Below are 20,209 nucleotides of genomic sequence, written 5' to 3'. Positions count from 1 at the left end.
AGCCAGGTAGGGGTTGACTAGAATCTGTTAATAAATGCAGGGGCCTGTATCTGAATATAAGATGGGGGTTTTCCCAGCAGCTTGCTTCATATTTCCTTTACTTTTTTCTCTTGGCTACTAGAGATTGCATTTTGAGGAAGTCACTTCCCCTCTCTGGGTCTCAGTTTCCCCATTTGATGAGTTCACTAAACTAGATTTGTCTATCAGAGTCCTTCCCTAAGGTGGTCTCTGGGTCTTGGACTCTATAAGGACTGGCACTCATATGCATACACCTGTCCTATTTTCTAGGGGAAGCCCAGTGCTATTGATAAGCCAGGAAATTGTTTCCTTAGTGATTCCTGCCAAGACACAAGCTCAGCATATTGTTCAGATCTGGCAAGGCAAGAGAGATTTGTCAACTACACGCTTGTTATGAAGCACCTGAACCCAACCCTGCAGAGAAAGCATGTACAGTCTGGGAGACAGAGTCACAAGGGAACATCAGGACTTTGACTGGCATCTTCTTACCTTTGCCAAAACTTCTGTTCCATCACTTGGTTTCAAGGGTGACACTGTTCAGTAATATCCTGCTCCCATTGCCTTCCCCCACAACACACCCCCATACACACAAGAAAATCTCTAGGCTAATTCCTAAGGCTAATTTAGGAATATATGGCTGGTCCTGTTTGTGTTAATGCAAATTGCTTCTTGCTATAGATCAGATGTCGGCAGGCAACAGACTGCAGGCCAAATCCAGGCTGCTGCCTATTTTTTGTAAATAAAATGCTGTTGAAGCTCAGCCACACTCATGCATTTAGGTAGTATCTTTGGCTGCTTTTGTGCTTCCACTTGAGAATGAATGGTTGTGACAGAACACCTGGCCCACGGAGCCTAAAGCATGTACTACTGGCCCTTTATAGAACAAGTTTGCCAACTCCTGATATAGCCCAATAGTGACAGAAGTGAAGTTTATGTCTTCAAATCAATAATATTCTGTCTAATGTATGCAGATTTAATAAATGATGCACCAGGGAACTTAGAAGCTAGCTACAGTGAGGCCTAATAATTAAGACCAAGGTTTTGAAGCTGGACATGCTGAGTTCAGTGAAACTCAGCCCCTCTACTTACAAGTTGTATGATCTTGGACAAGTTGCTGAACCTCTCTGAGCCTCAGCTTCCCCTCCTATAAAACATGACTAGTGGGCTTCCCTGGTGAAGCAGTGGTTGAGAGTCCGCCTGCCGATGCAGGGGACACGGGTTCGTGCCCCAGTCCAGGAAGATCCCACATGCCACGGAGGAGCTGGGCCCGTGAGCCATGGCCGCTGAGCCTGCGTGTCTGGAGCCTGTGCTCCGCAATGGGAGAGGCCACAACAGTGGCCCACATACCGCAAAAAAAAAAAAAAACCAAACAAACAAACAAACAAGAAAACACCATGACTATTGGCATGCCAGAGCCTGTGGATTATTATGATAGTTACCCCTATTTTCTCCCGGGACAAGTTGCACAAGCACCACAGAACCAAGAGCTGATCTATTCCGTCATCAACACTGAAAGCTGCTGCAAAGGCACCTGCTGACAAGGGACAAGTTGCTGATTGAAGGTGGCTGTCATGACTCCCAGAAACTCGGCCACAGAGTTTAGTTCCATCGTGGCCCGAAGATCAAGCCTAAGCTCTGAAGGGCTCCCAGAAGGCAACCTTCCCTGAAGCAGAAAGGTGCAGACCTGTGGGAAGTGCAGCCTATAGTTCCCTCTATTCCTAGTCAAGGAAGCCCTAGCACCCACGGAAAGAGCAGATCACCTCCCTCTTTTATTGTGCTTATTGGTACACAGACCAATAGACAGTCTCTTCTCACTGTTTTATGAGCTTTTTGAGGACAGGGACCATGTCTGATTCACCCATCGTAGCTGCTCAGTGCGTGATTTGCTGAGTGGACCACAGAGCCTGGGATCATAATCTTCTGTTAACATCAATGCCCTGCTCATTACAAAAGAAAACTGGTCATCCTTAAGTGAGGACACCACATGCACTGTAGAGAGATGACCAACAGAGACACAAGGAGTCCTCGGTGGATGGTGTGGAAGCCCCTGGGGCAGCACGTCCTCAGGACAGCACCTGCACCACGAGGTATCCTCAGCCCCAGTGTCTGCTGATGGGATGGAGACTCTGTGCTGTGTCTGTGTGCCTTTTACCACCTCAGGAGCAACAAATGCAAAGGGCAAAAGCTTTCCTCTATTGATGACAGATGGAGCCCTCAGATGAAAACTAAAAGTGCTGGCTGCCCCCCTAATAGTGACACCCAGAGTAACCTGGAGCAATGGTCCACAGAAGACAGTCTGCACCCTTGCAGACATCCAGAGAGCTGCTTTCTCCCCTGGCCTCTCACAGGTGTGGCTGCCAGAGGGATGAAGACAGAGAGGTGCATGCCACCCTGTGATTTCAGACCTGCCCTGGACAAGAACAATGGCTAACAACTATCTGTAAAAACCTGTCTGAAATTCCAAGTTCATCAACCTCCTAACTTGAGTTTTAACAAAATCTGGTATACTAAAGTCCTAACATGCCAATCCAGCTCTTCTTCCCCAGCTGAGTGAGTCACTTAATGGCTCTGAGCCTCAGCTTCCTCACTTATAAATGGGGATAGAAGTCAGGATTCAGTGAAATAATGTATACAAATCACACTATTAGCACACAGCAGATGCTCCACCAAAATGAGTTCTTGCCCTCTCTTCTTAAGTCTTAAGAATCCTGGCAGAGAGAATCTCTGTATGAATGAGCAAAAAGCTTATGAACTAAAATATAAGCCCATATTTGGTTCAGCTCAATTGTTGATCTATCTTCTTTAAGGTGTCCTGGTCAAAGAAATCCTCTATCACATGAAGAGTGCAACTCAGCCATTGAACCACAGAAAACTCATTATATATTCTGCAGTAAGTATTTTATTCCCATTCAGCATCTGTTTATTCAAGTGTGTGAGTTCTTTCAGGAGGGGCCTTCATCTTCTTCATCATCATTTCCCTGTTCAAATTCTTTAAAATTAAATACATAATTCTGGCTCTCAAGGAATTTACAGTTCAATACTGACAAGAAGAAAAGTAAGCACATAAATACCATGCAAAGCAGAATCGCAGTGTCATACAAGCCAGTGCTTTGGTGCCTTAGAGAAGGGAAACATCACTTCTGTTCCAAACTAAAACCAGAACAGAAACAGGAGAGGGAAAGTGATAGGAGAATTACAAGGAAAGCTGAGTGTACAGACTTGGTGATGAATTGGAATGTGGGCGGAGGGCAATGATCTGGAAGCTAAGCCACAGATGAAGGTAAATGTTTCAAGTCTCAATGACTGGAAGGAGGGTGGAACCATTAATAGAGGTGGTCATGGGTCAGATGAATATACCATTAGGCAGTTGGGTTTGAAATGCCAGCTGCATCCAAGAGGAAACTTCAGATAGTAAAGGGGATATAAGAAGGAAAGGGAAGGAAATCTACAACTTGAAGTCAGAGCTACAGTTGGGTGTAGAAAGGAAAGAGAGAGAGATCTTGGAGAAGGCATCCATCTCGGAGCAGGAGCCAGGGAAAGAGGCATTGTTGGGGGAGAAGTCTAGAGATGTACTATGCACTGAAATGGGTGTCCCTTGAGTCTGGGATGAGCAGGGAAACAGGACAGGGAGGGATAAGTCGGTCTCCCATCCACTTCTGCAGGACAGAGGATTTCTTAGATGTGGTCTGGCTGGAGAAAGCCATGGTTTCATTCTGCAAGAAGATGGAAGAGATTATTAAAGATACAGGGAGTCTATCATCTGGGGTTCTAAATGGTATAGACTAGAGAACGAGCTCATGGAGGGAACAGAATGCAGTGCTTCTTTGATAAAGGCAGGCCTGAAGTTAATTGATTCTTTCAGGGTTTCTAGTTTCTAATCTGGTTTCCAGTTATAACTTGTGTGACTTTTGACAAGTCATAAATCTGTCACTCCTTTTTTTTTCTTTTTCTCTAGTAAATCAGTTCTAACCCCTTTGAGTATGTATATGCTGCCATAGAGTTTAGGCAACCAAATGTTATGCCCATTTTGTAGATATGAAAATTGAGGATTTCTTAAGATTAGATAACTAATAGGTGGCAAAACTGGGGCTGAAAACCAGTCTCATGCCTTCCAGCTATTCTGAGATAAACCTTTAACAATTCTTTTTAAGCTACACACTCTACTTCCTTACATTTTATTCTGTCTAAACATTTGTAACTTCATATATTCTTCCCTAACTTTAAAATCACAGATGATGCTAATCTGTAAAAAAATATATAATCTAGCATTAATATATGCCAAATTATTTTAAAATTTAATGAAAATCAATGAAACAGGCTAAAAGAGAGAGATGTTCTACTGGGGAAGGCATAGGACAAAATCAGAAGGCTTGGCTCGGATTTTACTTTCTTTCACTTTGGAGATATATGACATAAAGCCAGTTACTAAATTTCTTTTTTTTTTTCTTTTCTTTTTTTTTTTTTTTTGGACATGCCATGAGGTTTGTGGGATCTTAGTTCCCCTACCAGGGATTGAACCCGGGCCCTCAGCAGTGAAAGTGCACAGTCCTAACCACTGGAAAGCCAGGGAATTCCACCCAAGTAACTTAATTCCTTTGGGTTTCAGTTTCTTCATCTTTTGAAAGGAAATAATTATATGTATGTAAATCTCACTGCCTAGCAACCAGTAGATGCACAATCAAAATTTGTCCTTTACCTCTCTACTTCTTAAGTCATTGGAGGTATGGACAATTTAATTGAATCAGAAACCATCATGGTGCTCTACAAATGCTTGATACACGTCTGTTGACTGTAAATTTGAACCAGAGATAAAGATCAAAAATGTTTGTTTCAAATCTCTGTAGCATGACACTACTGTGAGTGCCCTACAGATGGCGCTAGATGTTTACAACGGAATCCTTCCTCCCCATGCGTCCTGCCACTTTACGGAATTGTACTTTGAGAAGGGGTAAGTGTCTAAGAGGTGTTTTTCAAAATTAATATCACTGGATCCTAGGTTTTGTTATCATTATTGTTGTTACTGACTTAAGAGTTGTTTTGTCTGTCTGTCTGGTTGGTTTGGTTTTATATTCAGAGGGAAGAATGGTAGTGAGTAACACTATCTTTGCTTAGTCATGACCTCCGTTTTCTTTGTTTTCATGACGACCTTTATTGGGAAATAATGTACAGACACAGTAGACGAAAAATTTGAAAGAACCACCCTAAGTGACAGAAATTACATTTTTTAAAAAAGATTAAGGTATTCTAAGAAGGATGAGGACATTACACTGTTCTCTTGGAAAACACAGGCTGGTAAAAGATGCCAAGAGAAAAATTAAGTTTGTTGATGGTTATAAATAATGTTCTTTCAATTAAAGATGTCAAACATATCCATGCAGCTTCTGGCAATACATATCCATCAGGTAGGATTCTTAAAGTACAACCTCTGCTCAGTGTTCACCACTTTGCAATCTGGTGTGGCCCTCCCCAGCTGACCAAGGCTTGGCTCAAGCCCACTAGAAAGGCCAAGTTTAGAGAGACCAAGTGTCCTAGTTTACCCAGAACTGGAGAGGTTCCCAGAACATGTAAGTTTCATTGTTAAAACCAGGAAAGCCCTGGGCAAACCAGGAAGAGTTGGTCACTATAGCCAAGGTCATACCAAAAATTTGTACCTTCTGTGACACTGGCATTCTCGTTGGGAGGAAGAGACCTCTTGAATATTATTGATGGAATAAGAACAAGGCAGGGGCTAAGTTAGGGCAGGGACCCCAGCTAATTTCAGGATTAGCTGGGGAGGTGCATTTTGCTCTCCCCTTACGGCTTTCACCATAGCCGCAGTCAGGACGATCTTGACTACAATTACACAGGGCCCTGTGCTCAGAAGAGCCCGTGCTTGGTTTAATGACCCAGTGTCGCCATTCTGAAATTCTTAATAATTTTTAAACAAGGCACCCTGCATTTCTTTTTGCAAATTGTAGTCCTGGCTATAGGTTTCTGGCCACCTGAATTTGTAGAGTAGGAAAATAGCAACACAGAGACCTATTCTCTACCAAGATCTTCACTGCTTACAAAGAAAGTGAGTTCTGCACAGTTAGGGAAAGGTAAGTTCATCCTTTGTTGAACCTCTAACTGGGTGCCAAGCACAATGAAATAGAATTGAAATGTGGTCTTAGCAAGTTTTGCTCTCAAATATCTAGAGTCAGAATGGAGAGACAAATCCCATAACATGGAGAAAATCCAAACAGAGCTGAAAATGGGAATGAGAAGACTGTGGACAAGTGCTCTGTCAATACTGGCTTCAGGCACAGAGTTAATAAATCCAGTGAAAATTCCAGGATCAGCTCTAGGAGTAGGCTCTGTCTCTTCGGGATAAGACAAAAGAAACTACCCACTTTCCTCGAGCCTCCCTCCTCTCTGATTTCTGTACCCGGTAGTCCTGAGCCTGTTTTTATTTAGGTCACTGAAGCATTTTGTCCCACTGAATCATTCTCTCACCACCTTGAATAAATCCATATTATGAATTAAGTGTGGGGTATTTTTCAACTAAGAGACACTGAACAACAGGAAAAAAAGTAACCAACTGTCACTCACAGGCAGAAGTCAAGTTTGTTGTTATATTAAGATTTTTTTTAACACTCCAGAGGAGTATCAAAAGTTAAACTTGCTTGCTTATAGATTAGGAACAAGGAGAACCCAAGTTAACAAATATAGGCATATGTATATACCAGCAAATTAGGGGATCCTCTGTGTAAGGTGATTCCACTTTATCCCTATGAGAAAATAAAGAGAGAAAAAGAGAATTTTTAGATTTTTATCCACCTTAAACATACAAACTTTTAAGTTTGTAGATGAGATAGCTAAATAGGGCTTCCCTGGTGGCGCAGTGGTTGAGAGTCCGCCTGCTGATGCAGGGGACGCGGGTTCGTGCCCCGGTTCGGGAAGATCCCACATGCCGCGGAGCGGCTGGGCCCGTGAGCCGTGGCCGCTGAGCCTGCGCGTCCAGAGCCTGTGCTCCGCAACGGGAGAGGCCACAACAGTGAGAGGCCTGCGTAACACACACACACACACACACACACACAAAAAAAAGATAGCTAAATATATTCTAAAACTATTCCATTTTTGGTTACGTACATAAACTTAAAATCATATACTATATAAAATAATTCACTAAGTTAAATAGTGCTTCTTCTCACTTTCATATTTTATGAAACACTTTTATTCAAACTCTTTGTATGCACCTTTACTTGTGTCTTTACCACCGGAGCCAATTTTGAGTCCCCTAAAAATGTTTTCCAAATATATTAATTAATAAGGGTAATTTTGGCTGCTGTACAGATGAACCTCAAATCTCAGAAGCTTAACTCAATGGAGATTTCATTCTCATTCATCTAACAGTCCAATGCAGATGTTCCTGGCCAATAGGAAGTGACTCATCCATGGTGTGATTCACACATGGTGATTTGGGGACCCAGGATTCCATCTTTTGGACCTACAGTCTTCAAGAGTGCTGTGCTCACCTGCAGAGAGCTTGTAGGAAAGAATGAGAGGGTGGAGAAGACAATCTGCTTAGCAAGCACCTCAGCCCCGAAGGGGCATATGTCACTTCTACTTACATTCTACGATACTAGCTAAAATTAGTCACTTGGTGCCTCCTGACTGCAAGGGAGTCTGGGAAGCGCACTCACGTCTCAGCTGTAACTTTATTCTATGTAAAGAGAATCATGAATTTTGATTGACTGTTAGTCATCTTTGACATATTATCATGATATAAAGGATACTGTCATTGAAAAAGTTATTCCAAGATATAAGTGCTCATTCATATAATATTAGGGAAGTTTTTAGAAACATATAAATGAATATTTGTGGTTACTACTGTTTATATGGTTTCTTAAAGTGATTTATTTGAAAGGCTTGTTTATAACAACATCCAAAAGTTGCAGTTGTGAGGTTACTATACTTGAATTTCTCTCCTGTCTCTTTGGCAAATGACTTCCATAGGCAGCTTGTACTAGCTTTACAAGGTTGGTTTGGGCCAGTGGTCCTTCCCTAAACAGTGTATTTTTTTTTAAATAAAGTGGTGAGAGAGCCCTCCTCAACACGAGCAAATGTAAGGACTTGAATACACACCCACCCCCTCCTTCTGAGGTATCATTTTTATAAGTCTTGCTGTATATTCAAGCACATATGTTATATATTATTCAGTTCCATGTTTCTGGCCTGGTTAAGGAGAGGGAAGATACATTCATTTAGGGGGAAGACTGAAAGAAATATTGAGAGAGGAAAAAGAAAAGGAAAGCGCAAATGTGAAGCATGAAAGAGAGAGAATAGGAGAAAGAAAACCCAACAACCCACCTGCGCCCCACTTCTTACTTGAAGGTTCACCAAATCACCCCCAACTCCCCCAACCATTGCCCCTCAGCTCCTTCTCTGACTAAGCATCCCGGTCCCTGCCTCGCATGCCCCTGGTCATCTAACAAACCAGCCCTCCCATTTCCACCCTCCCAATCTGGCCCACCTGCCCCAGTCCCCCTCTTCCCACAGCTAAATTGGCTAATATCTACTCTTTCCCATAAATTCTTCCACTAGTCCTTCAGCTGACATGGTACAGGCTAAGTAGAAAGAAATTCAATGGAAGTTCAACAACACAGAACTAACAGAGGTCTTTCCTCCTGTTCCTCTACCTTCCTTCACCAGGGAGTACTTCATAGAGATGTACTATCGGAATGAGACGCAGCATGAACCACATCCCCTCACGCTGCCTGGCTGCACCCCCAGCTGCCCTCTGACAAAGTTTGCTGAGCTGGTTGCCCCTGTGATCTCCCAAGACTGGTCCACAGAGTGTGCCATGAGCAACCATGAAGGTACTGAGGACGCTATGGATTAGGGTGCACACAGAGCTCTGCAGAGAGGGCAGAATACCCTTTCTCCAGACGGTTGGTGCTTTGAGAATATAAACTGGCTTCAACCCCATCTTTGGGGGAAATAGGTTTGGGGTGATAATTGTATGTTTCAGAGACCTCAACTTCAGGCAACTCCTACCTCTTTACCTGGCCCTGCTCCTACTTGCCATAAACCTTGTCAACCTACATAAACCCAGGAGGCAGTAATGAAGCAGAAAACATTTGCTTGGGATCAAAGAATTGCAATTCGGGGAACACATATCAAACTGGAACAAAATTAGAAATGTAAGAATGGGGGCTTCCCTGGTGGTGCAGTGGTTGGGAGTCCACCTGCCAATGCAGGGGACATGGGTTCAGGCCCTGGCCCAGGAAGATCCCACATGCCACTGAGCAACTAAGCCCATGCACCACAGCTACTGAACCTGCACTCTACAGCCCACGTGCCACAACTACTGAGCCCACGTGCCACAGCTACTGAAGCCCACTTGCTTAGAGCCCATGCTCCACAACGGGAGAAGCCACAGCAATGAGAAGCCCACGCACCATAATGAAGAGTAGCCCCCCCCTCTCCGCAACTAGAGGAAGCTCGCGCGCAGCAATGAAAACCCAAGGTGGACAAAAATAAATTAATAAAATAAATTAATTAAAAAAAAAGAAATGTAAGAATGTTCTGAATATCTCCCAGGAAAAATGTATTGAGTATTTAGGAATAAACCTACCTAAGGAGACAAAAGACCTGTATGCAGAAAATTATAAGGCACTGATGAAAGAAATTAAAGATGATACAAATAGATGGAGAGATATACCATGATCTTGGATAGGAAGAATCAACATTGTGAAAATGACTCTACTACCCAAAGCAATCTACAGGTTCAATGCAGTCCCTATCAAACTACCACTGGCATTTTTCACAGAACTAAAACAAAAGATTTCACAATTTGTATGGAAACAAAAAAGACTCCGAATAGCCAAAGCAATCTTGAGAACGAAAAATGCAGCTGGAAGAATCAGGCTCCCTGACTTCAGACTATACTACAAAGCTCCAGGAAACAAGACAGTATGGTACTGGCACAAAAACAGAAATATAGATCAATGGAACAGTATAGAAAGCCCAGAGATAAACCCACGCACATATGGTAACCTTATCTTTGATAAAGGAGGCAAGAATATACAGTGGAGAAAAGACAGCCTCTTCAGTAAGTGGTGCTGGGAAAACTGTACAGGTACATGTAAAAGTATGAAATTAGAACGCTCCCTAACACCATACACAAAAATAAACTCAAAATGGATTAAAGACCTAAATGTAAGGCCAAAAACTATAAACTATTAGAGGAAAACATAGGCAGAACACTCTATGACATAAATCACAGCAAGATCCTTTTTGACTCACCTCCTAGAGAAATGGAAATAAAAACAAAACTAAACAAATGGGACCTAATGAAACTTAAAAGCTTTTACACAGTGAAGGAAACCATAAATAAGACCAAAGTACAACCCTCAGAATGGGAGAAAATATTTGCAAATGAAGAAACTGACAAAAGATTAATCTCCAAAATTTACAAGCAGCTCATGTGGCTCAATAACAAGAAAACAAACAACCCAATCCAAAAATGGGCAGAAGACCTAAATAGACATTTCTCTAAAGAAGATATACAGATGGCCAACAAACACATGAAAGAATGCTCAACATCATTAATCATTAGAGAAATCCAAATCAAAACTACAATGAGATATCCTCTCACACCAGTCAGAATGGCTAGTGGGAAGCAACCGCATAGCACAGGGAGATCAGCTCGGTGCTTTGTGACACCTAGAGGGGTGGTATATGGAGGGTGGGAGAGAGGGAGACGCAAGAGGGAAGAGATATGGGAACATGTATATATGTATAACTGATTCACCTTGTTATAAAGCAGAAACTAACACACCATTGTAAAGCAATTATACTCCAATAAAGATGTTTTAAAAAAAGAAATAAAATATTAAAATAAAAAAACTTATTGGAATGTTGAAAGTGTGGGTGTGATATCTGTTCTGAGGACAAAAGGAATGTATAAGGCTTCGATTCTGGTATCTTCAGAAAACCTAAGCAAACTCACAGGTCCTACTGAAACCACTTACTATAAACAAAGAAATATTCAAATAACCCCCTTTAGAGTCCTGTAGATTTGCCATGTGCAGATGTAACTTGCCTAGAGAACACCATGCTACATTACCAGCAGGAATAAAGATGAAACAGTTTCTAGAGATGATTTCTACTGGATGCCAGAGTCTAGACCAAAGCCATTCTCTCTCCTAGTTGGTCATGGGATGACTGACATATGACATCAATTGATGTGTTTGTGTTCTTTCTTTTCCAAGTAAATATTTGGCCTTGGGGCCATCATTTAATTATCATTTCTCCTCCATGCATGTAAGCCAAATGAAAAATAATGAATAAAGTCATTTTAGGAAGTTCAAAAGCACTACTTTTATAATTTTTTTTTAAAAAACTGTGTGTATGTACTTAGAATTAAATTCCTGAAGGACAGATTTTAGGGGCTATATTTTTGTTTGGGGTTTTATTTTAATGTAATAAGAGGGAAAATATTAATGTAAAGTAAAGTGACTTTGGTTTAAATGAATGTTCTAAATTAAAAGTGTATTTAGTTTGGACTTTGCTACTTCAGATAAAGGCTAAGCTGATGGATAGCTCTGCTTCATCTATTTAAGATGGAACTGGTTAAGAAAGCAACCTCTGGAAATTTACAATGTAGTGGGGAAGTAAAGAGATACATATTACAAGGTTACGTCTAATGACTCCAGGGGTTGCTATGGGAATAGAGTTACCTGGATTTGGAGGGAAGGAGGAAGCAAGAAGCATCAGGGAAGGCTTCCTACAAGGGTTGACAGCATATGGAATCAATTTGGAAGGAGGTTTCTTCTAATGGTGTGGTACAAGGTGCTCAAAAGGCCTTTACCAAATGTACTAGTGGCTTGAAGTTGGAAAGGATAGAGGAGTTACTTGGCAGAAGATTCAGGATCCAAAGAGATTTCCACAGGTTTCCTTCAAGGGGCCAATTTTAATGGGATAAAATGTCATCTCCACAGGAGCAAGGATTTTTATTTGTGGTATTCTCTCTTGTATTGGTTCTCAGCACCCAGAAGTGCCTGTGCCTGGCATGGATTAGTGCTCAATAAATATTTGCTCATGATGGTATAAATTAGTTACCTTTCCTCCCTGAACCTACTCTTTCTATCTTGATTAGTAGCAATACCCAGTAATCTGGGAGTTATCTGGTTATCACTCTCTCCTTCATTCTCCAAAGCCATCTGTCACCTCTTCTTATCAAATCTACCTGCAGTATGTTTGTAGAATTCTTTTACTCAAAAGACCAACATCAACAATCCAATGTCCAAGTAGAGTGAAATATAATTAAGCAGAAGAATATGTTAATAAAAAGAAAACTTAGGGATTGGTGTGCTGGATCTAGTTCATACAGATCTCAAGTGTAGAAAGTATGTATCACTTCCCAACTCTGAGATCAATGACTTCACTTTGGCAGTTTGAAATTGGTCATGCTGTCATATAGGAGTATTTTCACTACAGAAAACAGCATATCCCACAAATTAGAGTTTTGTTTTTTGTTTTGGGTTTTTTTTTTTAAATCCAGTTTACCAGCACACCACTGGTTTTAGTTCATAGGAAGTTTGTAACACAAAGTGGTCTCCAACAAAGTGAATTCAATATTTGAACTTCTTTAAGGAAAAAAGGATTCGATTTGTTCTATATGGTCTCAAAGAGTGATGTGAGAGGCAGCAGGTAAACATTTCAGGAAGACAGATTGTGTTCAATGCTGGGAAATCCCTGGGACCAGAAATGTCCATTGGGGTGGATGCCCACTTGCCTTGGCAGAGACTCTACAGAGCAGGCTGAAGAATGGAAGGTGGTAGGGGTTGAATGACTCTTTAGTAGGGCCACCAAATATAGCAAATAAAAGTACAGGATGCCCAGATAAATTTGATAAATAGCTCTAACTGCTGAATTTTTATAATTTATTGAAAAAAAGCTGAATTTGAGACACTAACAGTGCCCTGAGAAAGCCAGTAGAGGAAGCAGTACAAAACCATTAACAGGACATATCCTGTATATACAGAATGCCTGACCACCCTACTCCTTAGGGTATTTCCATCCATGAAATTCTCCTTATACCTATGAGCAGTGTTTTCACCTAGTGCTGGTAGGCCCAATTAACTTCATTCTCATATCAATTAAATTAACCAGAGGCTTTGCTGGGAAATTCATAAGTCTAAGTTTCATACTATGTTACTTGAAAATAATAAAATTCTTGTTTTAGAAAATGCTTCTTTAATTCCAAAATTTTACTAACATAGTCAGACTTTCTTCACTTGCATTCTCCCAACCCTACCTCAATCTCCAACTCCAGTTATTTGGTAGGAAAGAGATTTACTGTTAGGAGGTTCCAGTTTCCCCTCATAATCTTTGTAAAGCTGAGAATCTATAGCACATAAACACATGCCCAAGATTTAACCATGAGCTTCTTACAGGCAGGATCCATACTTTTTTCCTCCTTGAATCTTCAGCCAGTAGGCAATGCTGAGAACCTGGTGCCTTTAATCAATATTTGCTAATTGAACAAATGTTCCACCCTCCATACCTAGCCTGATTTCCTCATGGCTGGGCCCGGATGTCAGAAGCCTGGATGTCAGTTGTTCAATAAATGGGGGAGAGAAGCTATGAATGAGCCTTGAATGTAACTGCACTGTAAAGACCCACTCATTGACTATATATCTGTATATTTATACCACTGTGTCTGTGTCTTTGGCCTCTGTTTCCAGCATAGTCACTTTGGCATTCTCCTGTTCTCCCATTTCTATTTAAAGCCCCTGTTCAATAATATCCCTTCCAGCACCCCTACTTCCTCAGAGATGAGGCCATCTGATTACTATACCTTTTTCACATCCTTGTTATTATCATGAATTTCCCAGGAGATGTCTCATCATTCATTAGTGACATTGGTAACTTGCTTTGGTAAACCCCAACTCACTCATCACCCCCACTCCTGCCCTCAACCTAGGCAATTCTGACAGTCATAATAATGGCCTTCCCCATACACTGACTGCTTCACTGATACCCACCCCTAGATCAAATCAACCACACAGCTTCTTCATTCTGATCTGATGAGTGTAGCTAAATGAAACCAACTATCACCATTTCAAACTATGAATGTGGACATTTCTAGTCCAACCTCAGCTGGATCTTTCAACACAGCATGATAAATGTATTCACCCTTACTGGACTCTTTCCCTGTTTTCTACAGGAAGGTCTTGTTGATTTTCCCAAACTTCTAATTCCATCTTTTCTTTAATTCTCATGAAGTGTCCTGAGAAGATCAAAATAATCCACTGAAAACTCTTTCAGTTCTCCTGTCACTGCCTCAAAATATCTCAGTAGCTTTCACCTGTCTTTCCTGCTGTCCCTCAGGAAAACATGCTCCTCCTTGAATAACTTAATTCCTCTCCTCAGGCATATGATCCCACCTCTACAGTCTCCTTGGACCTCGATGAATCTCCTATTAGCTTCATTTTCTTCCTCTGCTCTGGCTCTGTCCCCTCGGCTAAGAAAATATTCAAGTCTCTTATCAAGAGCACCTTCAAGTGCCTGCTCCATCTCATTCTCGTCAATCCCAATTTTCTCAAACTAAAAATTTACATTCTCCAACTCTATTTCCTCCTCTCCTTCTCACTCCTGAACTATTCTGTAAAATGATATTCATCCTTCCTTCATCTCTTTTTTGAAACTTCCCTTTTGAAAGTCATCCATGCCTAATTCAGTGGCCTCTTTCCCTTTTCCTGTCAAAATCACACATCCCCATTTTATAGGGAAGAAAACTGAACGTCACAAAAGAACCATGAGTGGTAGTGTCGAGATTCAAGCCTATAACACTCTCCAGGCATTAAGTTTGATAAGGAAACAGCAGCAAGACCAGCAAAATCTCCTTATGTGACTTGTAGAGTTTGTTACAGATGTGGGGAGGCAGGCAAGGAGGACAGAGAGATAGAGAATTTGACAAGCTCAAACAATCCAGCATGGTGAGTACTATAATGAAGAACACACAGATAACTATAAAAACATATAGCAGAGGCAACTAGCCTAATTCTAAGGGGTCAGAAAAGTCTTTTCAAAGTGGGAGATGTTTAAACACAAACCTGAAGGAGACAAGGAATTAACTAGATGAGTGGAAATGAGAGAGGAGAATGTTATAGACAAACAGGGAAAATACATAAAGGCCAAGAGGCTAAAGACAGCATGGGGCATTTTAGGTACTGGAAAAAGTATCTCTAGTGAGAATGCAAAGATGCTAGAGAGGCAGGCATTAAGTGTCTCATAGGTCAAGTTGAGTAGTTCTGGTCATTAAAAGATTTTAGGCAGTGGACAGATGATGTGACTGGCCTCTTGTTTTAGACAGACCTCTTTGGGTCTAGTGGGAGAATGGATTGAAGAAAAGTGGGTGGGGGAAGAACAGTTGGGAAGCTGTTGAAATAATCAAAAAAATTGGTAAAAGTGAAGGAGAAAAGCAAAAATATTCAAAGAGAGAAAAGTAGAGTAGACTGGACTTGGGGATTAATGGCACCAGGAAGAGGCTTTTGACACATATTGCCAAAATAGTTTTCCAAAAAGTAGTACCAATTCACACTGCCTTCAGCAGCTTTCCCCATGTAGTAGGACATCTTGTCAGTCATTACCCACATTAGACCTCTTTGAAATAAGATACAATTAATCACTCTCTTTTCTCAGATTCCAGGACATTCCTCTAAACAAACTCACAAAATGTTTTACAGTACAAGGGAGCATATAATTTTTAAAAATAAGCATGGAGGAGAAGGAAAGAGAGAGAGAGAAAAAACCTCTTCTGAGTCTTCTCTTTGTTCTCAGAATTTTGTTGAGTTTCTGTTGGATTGGTAACTTCTATCAACTCCCTAAATGATGGTGTCCCTTGTTTTCTTATTCCAGTCACCATGCATCAGTATTACCCAGGACTCTATCTTCTACTTCTCTAATCCTTATTTTCATATCTATATATAGAATTCTAGACCTGTTTTTTTCCAGCTGCCTACTGATCATCTCTACCAGGATAATAACCCATCTCAATCCTACATTTGAAACAAATTTTATTATCTCCTCTACTCCAAATGGATCCTTTCTAATGTGCTTTCAATCTCACTTCACAGCTTAATCATCTTCTCATTCACCCAACCTGGAACCTATGGGGTGGCCTTGACCACAACATCTCCTTTACCAGTATATTTAGTCCATGACAAAGCCTTTCAATTATACTTTAGCAGCATCTCTTGAATTCCCTCATCTGCATTCTCAGGGCCACACTTCCAGTGCTGAGCCCTCAGTATCTTGTCAAAGGCATTTTAATAGCTATCAGGCCGAGAATATCTCCACCATCTTTTCTTTTTCCAGTTTTGCTGGGTCATGTCACTTCCATGTGTAATAATTGCTGATGATTTCCATTTGCCCCATGATAAACCAGACCTTCTAAAACCTGACCCTCAACCTACATATCTGGTCTCACCTCGCCACAACCTATATTCCAGGCACAGGCAATTGCTCATTATTGCCCAAAGACACTCTCGTGCAATTCATTCTGTCTCATGACAAAAGTTTATTTACCTCAAAGGCCAGCTCAAATCTTATCATTTTCTCAGAAGACTTTCCAAACTCTCTTCCAAATGAACACTTTTTGTTCATTTCAACTTTCTCTCTGTTCCAATGGCATATCTTTTACACCTCTACTTTACTATTTATCACATCACCTCATAATTATCTATCTGGTTCTCGCATCAGATATTTATCTCCTTACGAGCAAGGATCATGAAACCCCAGAACCCAACACACAGCTGGCCTGCCATATGGTGTGTGCTCACTGTATATCTAGGAAGGAGAAAAGGAAGAAAAAAGATTCAGAAAGCATATTACAACATAGACCAAAAAAAAATTGAAAATAAATTTCCAAATACAGAAAGTCAGCCATGGCCATTAATTTTAAAGAAGCATTAGTCTCTTGCCTTCTTCCCTCATTTTCATTTAGTCCTTTCCTTTCTTCCTCAATTCTGTTTATTTCCCTCCAACTTTACATTAACTCCATCTGCGGTGCTAATGGCACTGGTCCACCAAGATCTAATTTGATTAATATTCACCTTCTCACGGCACCAAGAGGCATCCTGACATCATGAGAAAAACACTGAACTAAGAATTGAGAACCTATGAGTTCTAGATCATTCATTCTTTCCACAAATATTTACTGAGCTCCTGCTTTGTGTGAGGTCCTGTTGTAAGTGCTTGGGGTATGTTCATGAACAAAAAAGACAAATGTTCCTCCCTTCATGAAGCATACATTCTGTTAGAGGGAAGGAGAGATGGATAATAAATAATAAACATAATAAATAAGTATTTTGGAAGGTGAGGATCACATGTGTTAAGTGGGGATAGGTGTGGGGAGAGGACATATAGGTTACATTTTTAAATAGAAAGCCCTCGTTGAGAAGATAAGATTTGAGCAAGGAAGGTGGTGGAGTTACCTGGTGCAGGGATTTGTGAGAAGAGCATCTAGGCAATGGTAACAACTATAGCAAAGGTGGTAAGGGGGAGAATGCCTGGCGTGTTTGAGGAACAAGAAGGCCTGTGTGGCCAAAAGAGAGTAAGTGAAGGGAGCGTGTAGGAGAGGAAATCCAAGAGGTTAATAAGGCAAGATGATATAGAGCCTCGTAAACTGTTATCAGGATTTTGGCTTTCATTCTTAGTGAGATGAGCATTCATTGCAGACTTTGTTTTAAGTAGAGGAGTGGCATGATTTGACTTGAAGCCATTTGGCTACTGTGTTGAAAATAGATTGTAGGGAGAAAGGATAGAAGCTAGGAACAAGTAGGAGGGCATGGTACTGATCCCATAAAAAGATGACGGTGGTTGGGGATTTCCCTGGTGGTCCAGTGGTTAAGGCTACACCTTCCAATGCAGGGGATGTGGGTTCAATCCCAGGTTGAGGAGCTAAGATCCCACATGACTTGTGACCAAAAAAACCAAAACATAAAACAGAAGCAGTATTGTAACAAATTCAATAAAGACTTTAAAAATGGTCCACATCAAAAAAAAAAAAATGATGGTGGTTCAAACCAGACTGGTGGCTGAATCATTGGTTTCTGGATATAGTTTTTGGTAGAACCAACAGGATTTCCTGAGAGATTAGGTATAGGATGTGAGAGAAAGGGAGGAATCAAGGGAGACTCCAAGATTTGGGGGCTGAGATTCTAGAAGTAGGAAGTTTCCATCAACTGAGATGGGGGAGGCTGTGGGAAGAACAGATTTGGCAGGGGAGGGTAGTGGGGAGCAAGGGGTCTAGGAGCTCAGTTTTGGACTTGTTGAGATTGAAGTGCCTATTAGATGTCCCAGGGAATGAGTTGAATAAACAGTTGGATATCTGAGCCTTGAGTTTGGGGAAGATTTAAATTTGGCAGTCATTAGTGAATAGATGGTTTTAAACTCATGAGACTTATAAGACCCAATGTATTTCAACCCAAATGCAATTATCTGCTTAATCTTAGCCAAATTATCTAATCTCTCTGCTTCTCATTTTTTTCATCTCTACAATGATAAGGTTAAGCTAAATATGTGATTTTCAACTGTGTTCCATGGAGCAGTAGGGTTCTGTAGACAGGGCTGCCAGGATCAGAAATATGTTTCCTCTCCTATTGCCTAAACCAACTAGCAATCCCATATTTTTACAATGAAAATCAGACATACATTTAGAGATAGTGCAAGCAGATATTTATGATGTATATACTATAGTGGACTAGGGTGTGTGTTGGGTGGGAGAAGTATCTTTCCAGATGAAATAATGAATAGCATCTCATAAAAAACAACCCCATATATCTGCTTCATGACTGGTCAGCTATCAAAGGGATATGTGTAAATAAAGGTACAAAATAGCAATAGTACACAGTTATCCTAAAAATTCTTACCATAGTCAACATGTGCTCAGTTTCTTCTCTAAAAGATATTTACTGAAAATTAAATTCAAAGAGTATTGATATTCCATTTATTTTAGACCCAATTACTGATGACAGTATTCAGAATTCCCTTTGACCCTGACACCATGAACAATTGATACTTTTTAAAAATAAATTTATTTATTTATTTTTGTCTGCATCAGGTCTTTGTTGCTGCACATGGGCTTTCTCTAGTTGCGGTGATCGGGCGTTACTCTTCATTACCACACAAAAGTTTCTCATTGTGGTGGCTTCTCTTGTTGCGGAGCACGGGCTCTAGACATGTGGGCTTCAGTAGCTGTGGCACATAGGCTCAGTAGTTGTGGCTCATGGGCTCTAGAATGCAGACTCAGTAGTTGTGGCACACGGGCTTTGTTGCTCTGTGGCATGTGGGATCTTCCCGGACCAGGGCTCGAACCCATGTCCCCTACATTGGCAGGCGGATTCCTAACCACTGAGCCACCAGGGAGGCCCAATAATTTTAACTGTAGAAAAATGCATGAAGTTATTGCTGAAAGAGGACCTTAGAAATACTTCAGTCAATTACCTTTACTTTATAGTGGAAGAGCTGAGGCCCAAAGGTCAAAAGTCATGCTGGAACTGGAACCTAGGTCATTTCCTATTTCTTAGTCCAGTGCTCTTTTCACCACACTATGCTGATTTCATGGCTGTTTCAGAAATGGCACTGAAATTTTACATGAAGGCAGAAATCAGCAATGATATGTGATCTTCATATTTTCCTAATCAGTTAATTTTATTATCCTCATGTTTTCCTAATCCATTACTTTACAATAATGTTCTTCGTATTTTCTCACAGTTGTAAGGATCATCCTTGCCATTGTCTTTTGCCTGGTGTCTGGTGTCCTAATCGTGCTGCTGTTTATCCTCATCCGCCACAGGCCCTGCTGACAGAGAGACTCTGTGGAAACATCTGAACAGATGGCTGAATAAGGGCGGACATGCCAGGCCAATCCCCTGTGCTGCAGCATTCCTCAGTGATGCAACATTCAAAGGACAGGTTTTCACCTTGTGGGCATCACCCCATCTTTTGAGCCTGCCTAGAGAAGGGTCTGAACTCACAGTGACCCAGGGACAGCTGCCAGACTGACTGATGAATGAACACCAGGTCATCCTGGTGCGGGCTTCTCATTCAGCTGAAAGGAAACTGTTCTGCAAAGGATAGTCATATTCTCTGGCACAAATGTCCAGAGAAAAATAAGAAGTCAAATTCCAATCAGCCTTTTGCCTTCAAAGAGCAA

At 41.1% G+C, this 20,209-nt stretch overlaps 1 protein-coding gene and 1 pseudogene across 2 annotated transcripts in view; one reads left to right on the top strand and one right to left on the bottom strand.

The window, feature by feature from the left end:
• The window catches only part of ACP3 (acid phosphatase 3), a gene marked incomplete at both ends in the record, with an annotated part of 50,564 nt that extends 30,705 nt beyond the window's left edge, over window positions 1–19,859 (top strand). The window contains 4 exons of the mRNA XM_082839332.1: window positions 2,826–2,908; window positions 4,863–4,966; window positions 8,692–8,858; window positions 19,768–19,859. Of these exons, the coding sequence (XP_082695458.1) occupies window positions 2,826–2,908; window positions 4,863–4,966; window positions 8,692–8,858; window positions 19,768–19,859 (446 nt within the window). The remainder of the gene's footprint in view (window positions 1–2,825; window positions 2,909–4,862; window positions 4,967–8,691; window positions 8,859–19,767) is intronic.
• LOC309961725 (ras-related protein Rap-1b-like) overlaps window positions 1–20,209 on the bottom strand; it is a 151,157-nt pseudogene that overhangs the window by 55,306 nt on the left and 75,642 nt on the right. The gene's annotated exons all lie outside the window — the stretch shown is intronic.

Source organism: Leucopleurus acutus (genome assembly GCF_964270905.1).
Source record: "Leucopleurus acutus genome assembly, chromosome: 5".
NCBI lineage: Eukaryota > Metazoa > Chordata > Mammalia > Artiodactyla > Delphinidae > Leucopleurus > Leucopleurus acutus.
The sequence above is the reverse complement of the archived record's forward strand: the minus strand, read 5'-3'. Positions and strand labels throughout refer to the sequence as shown.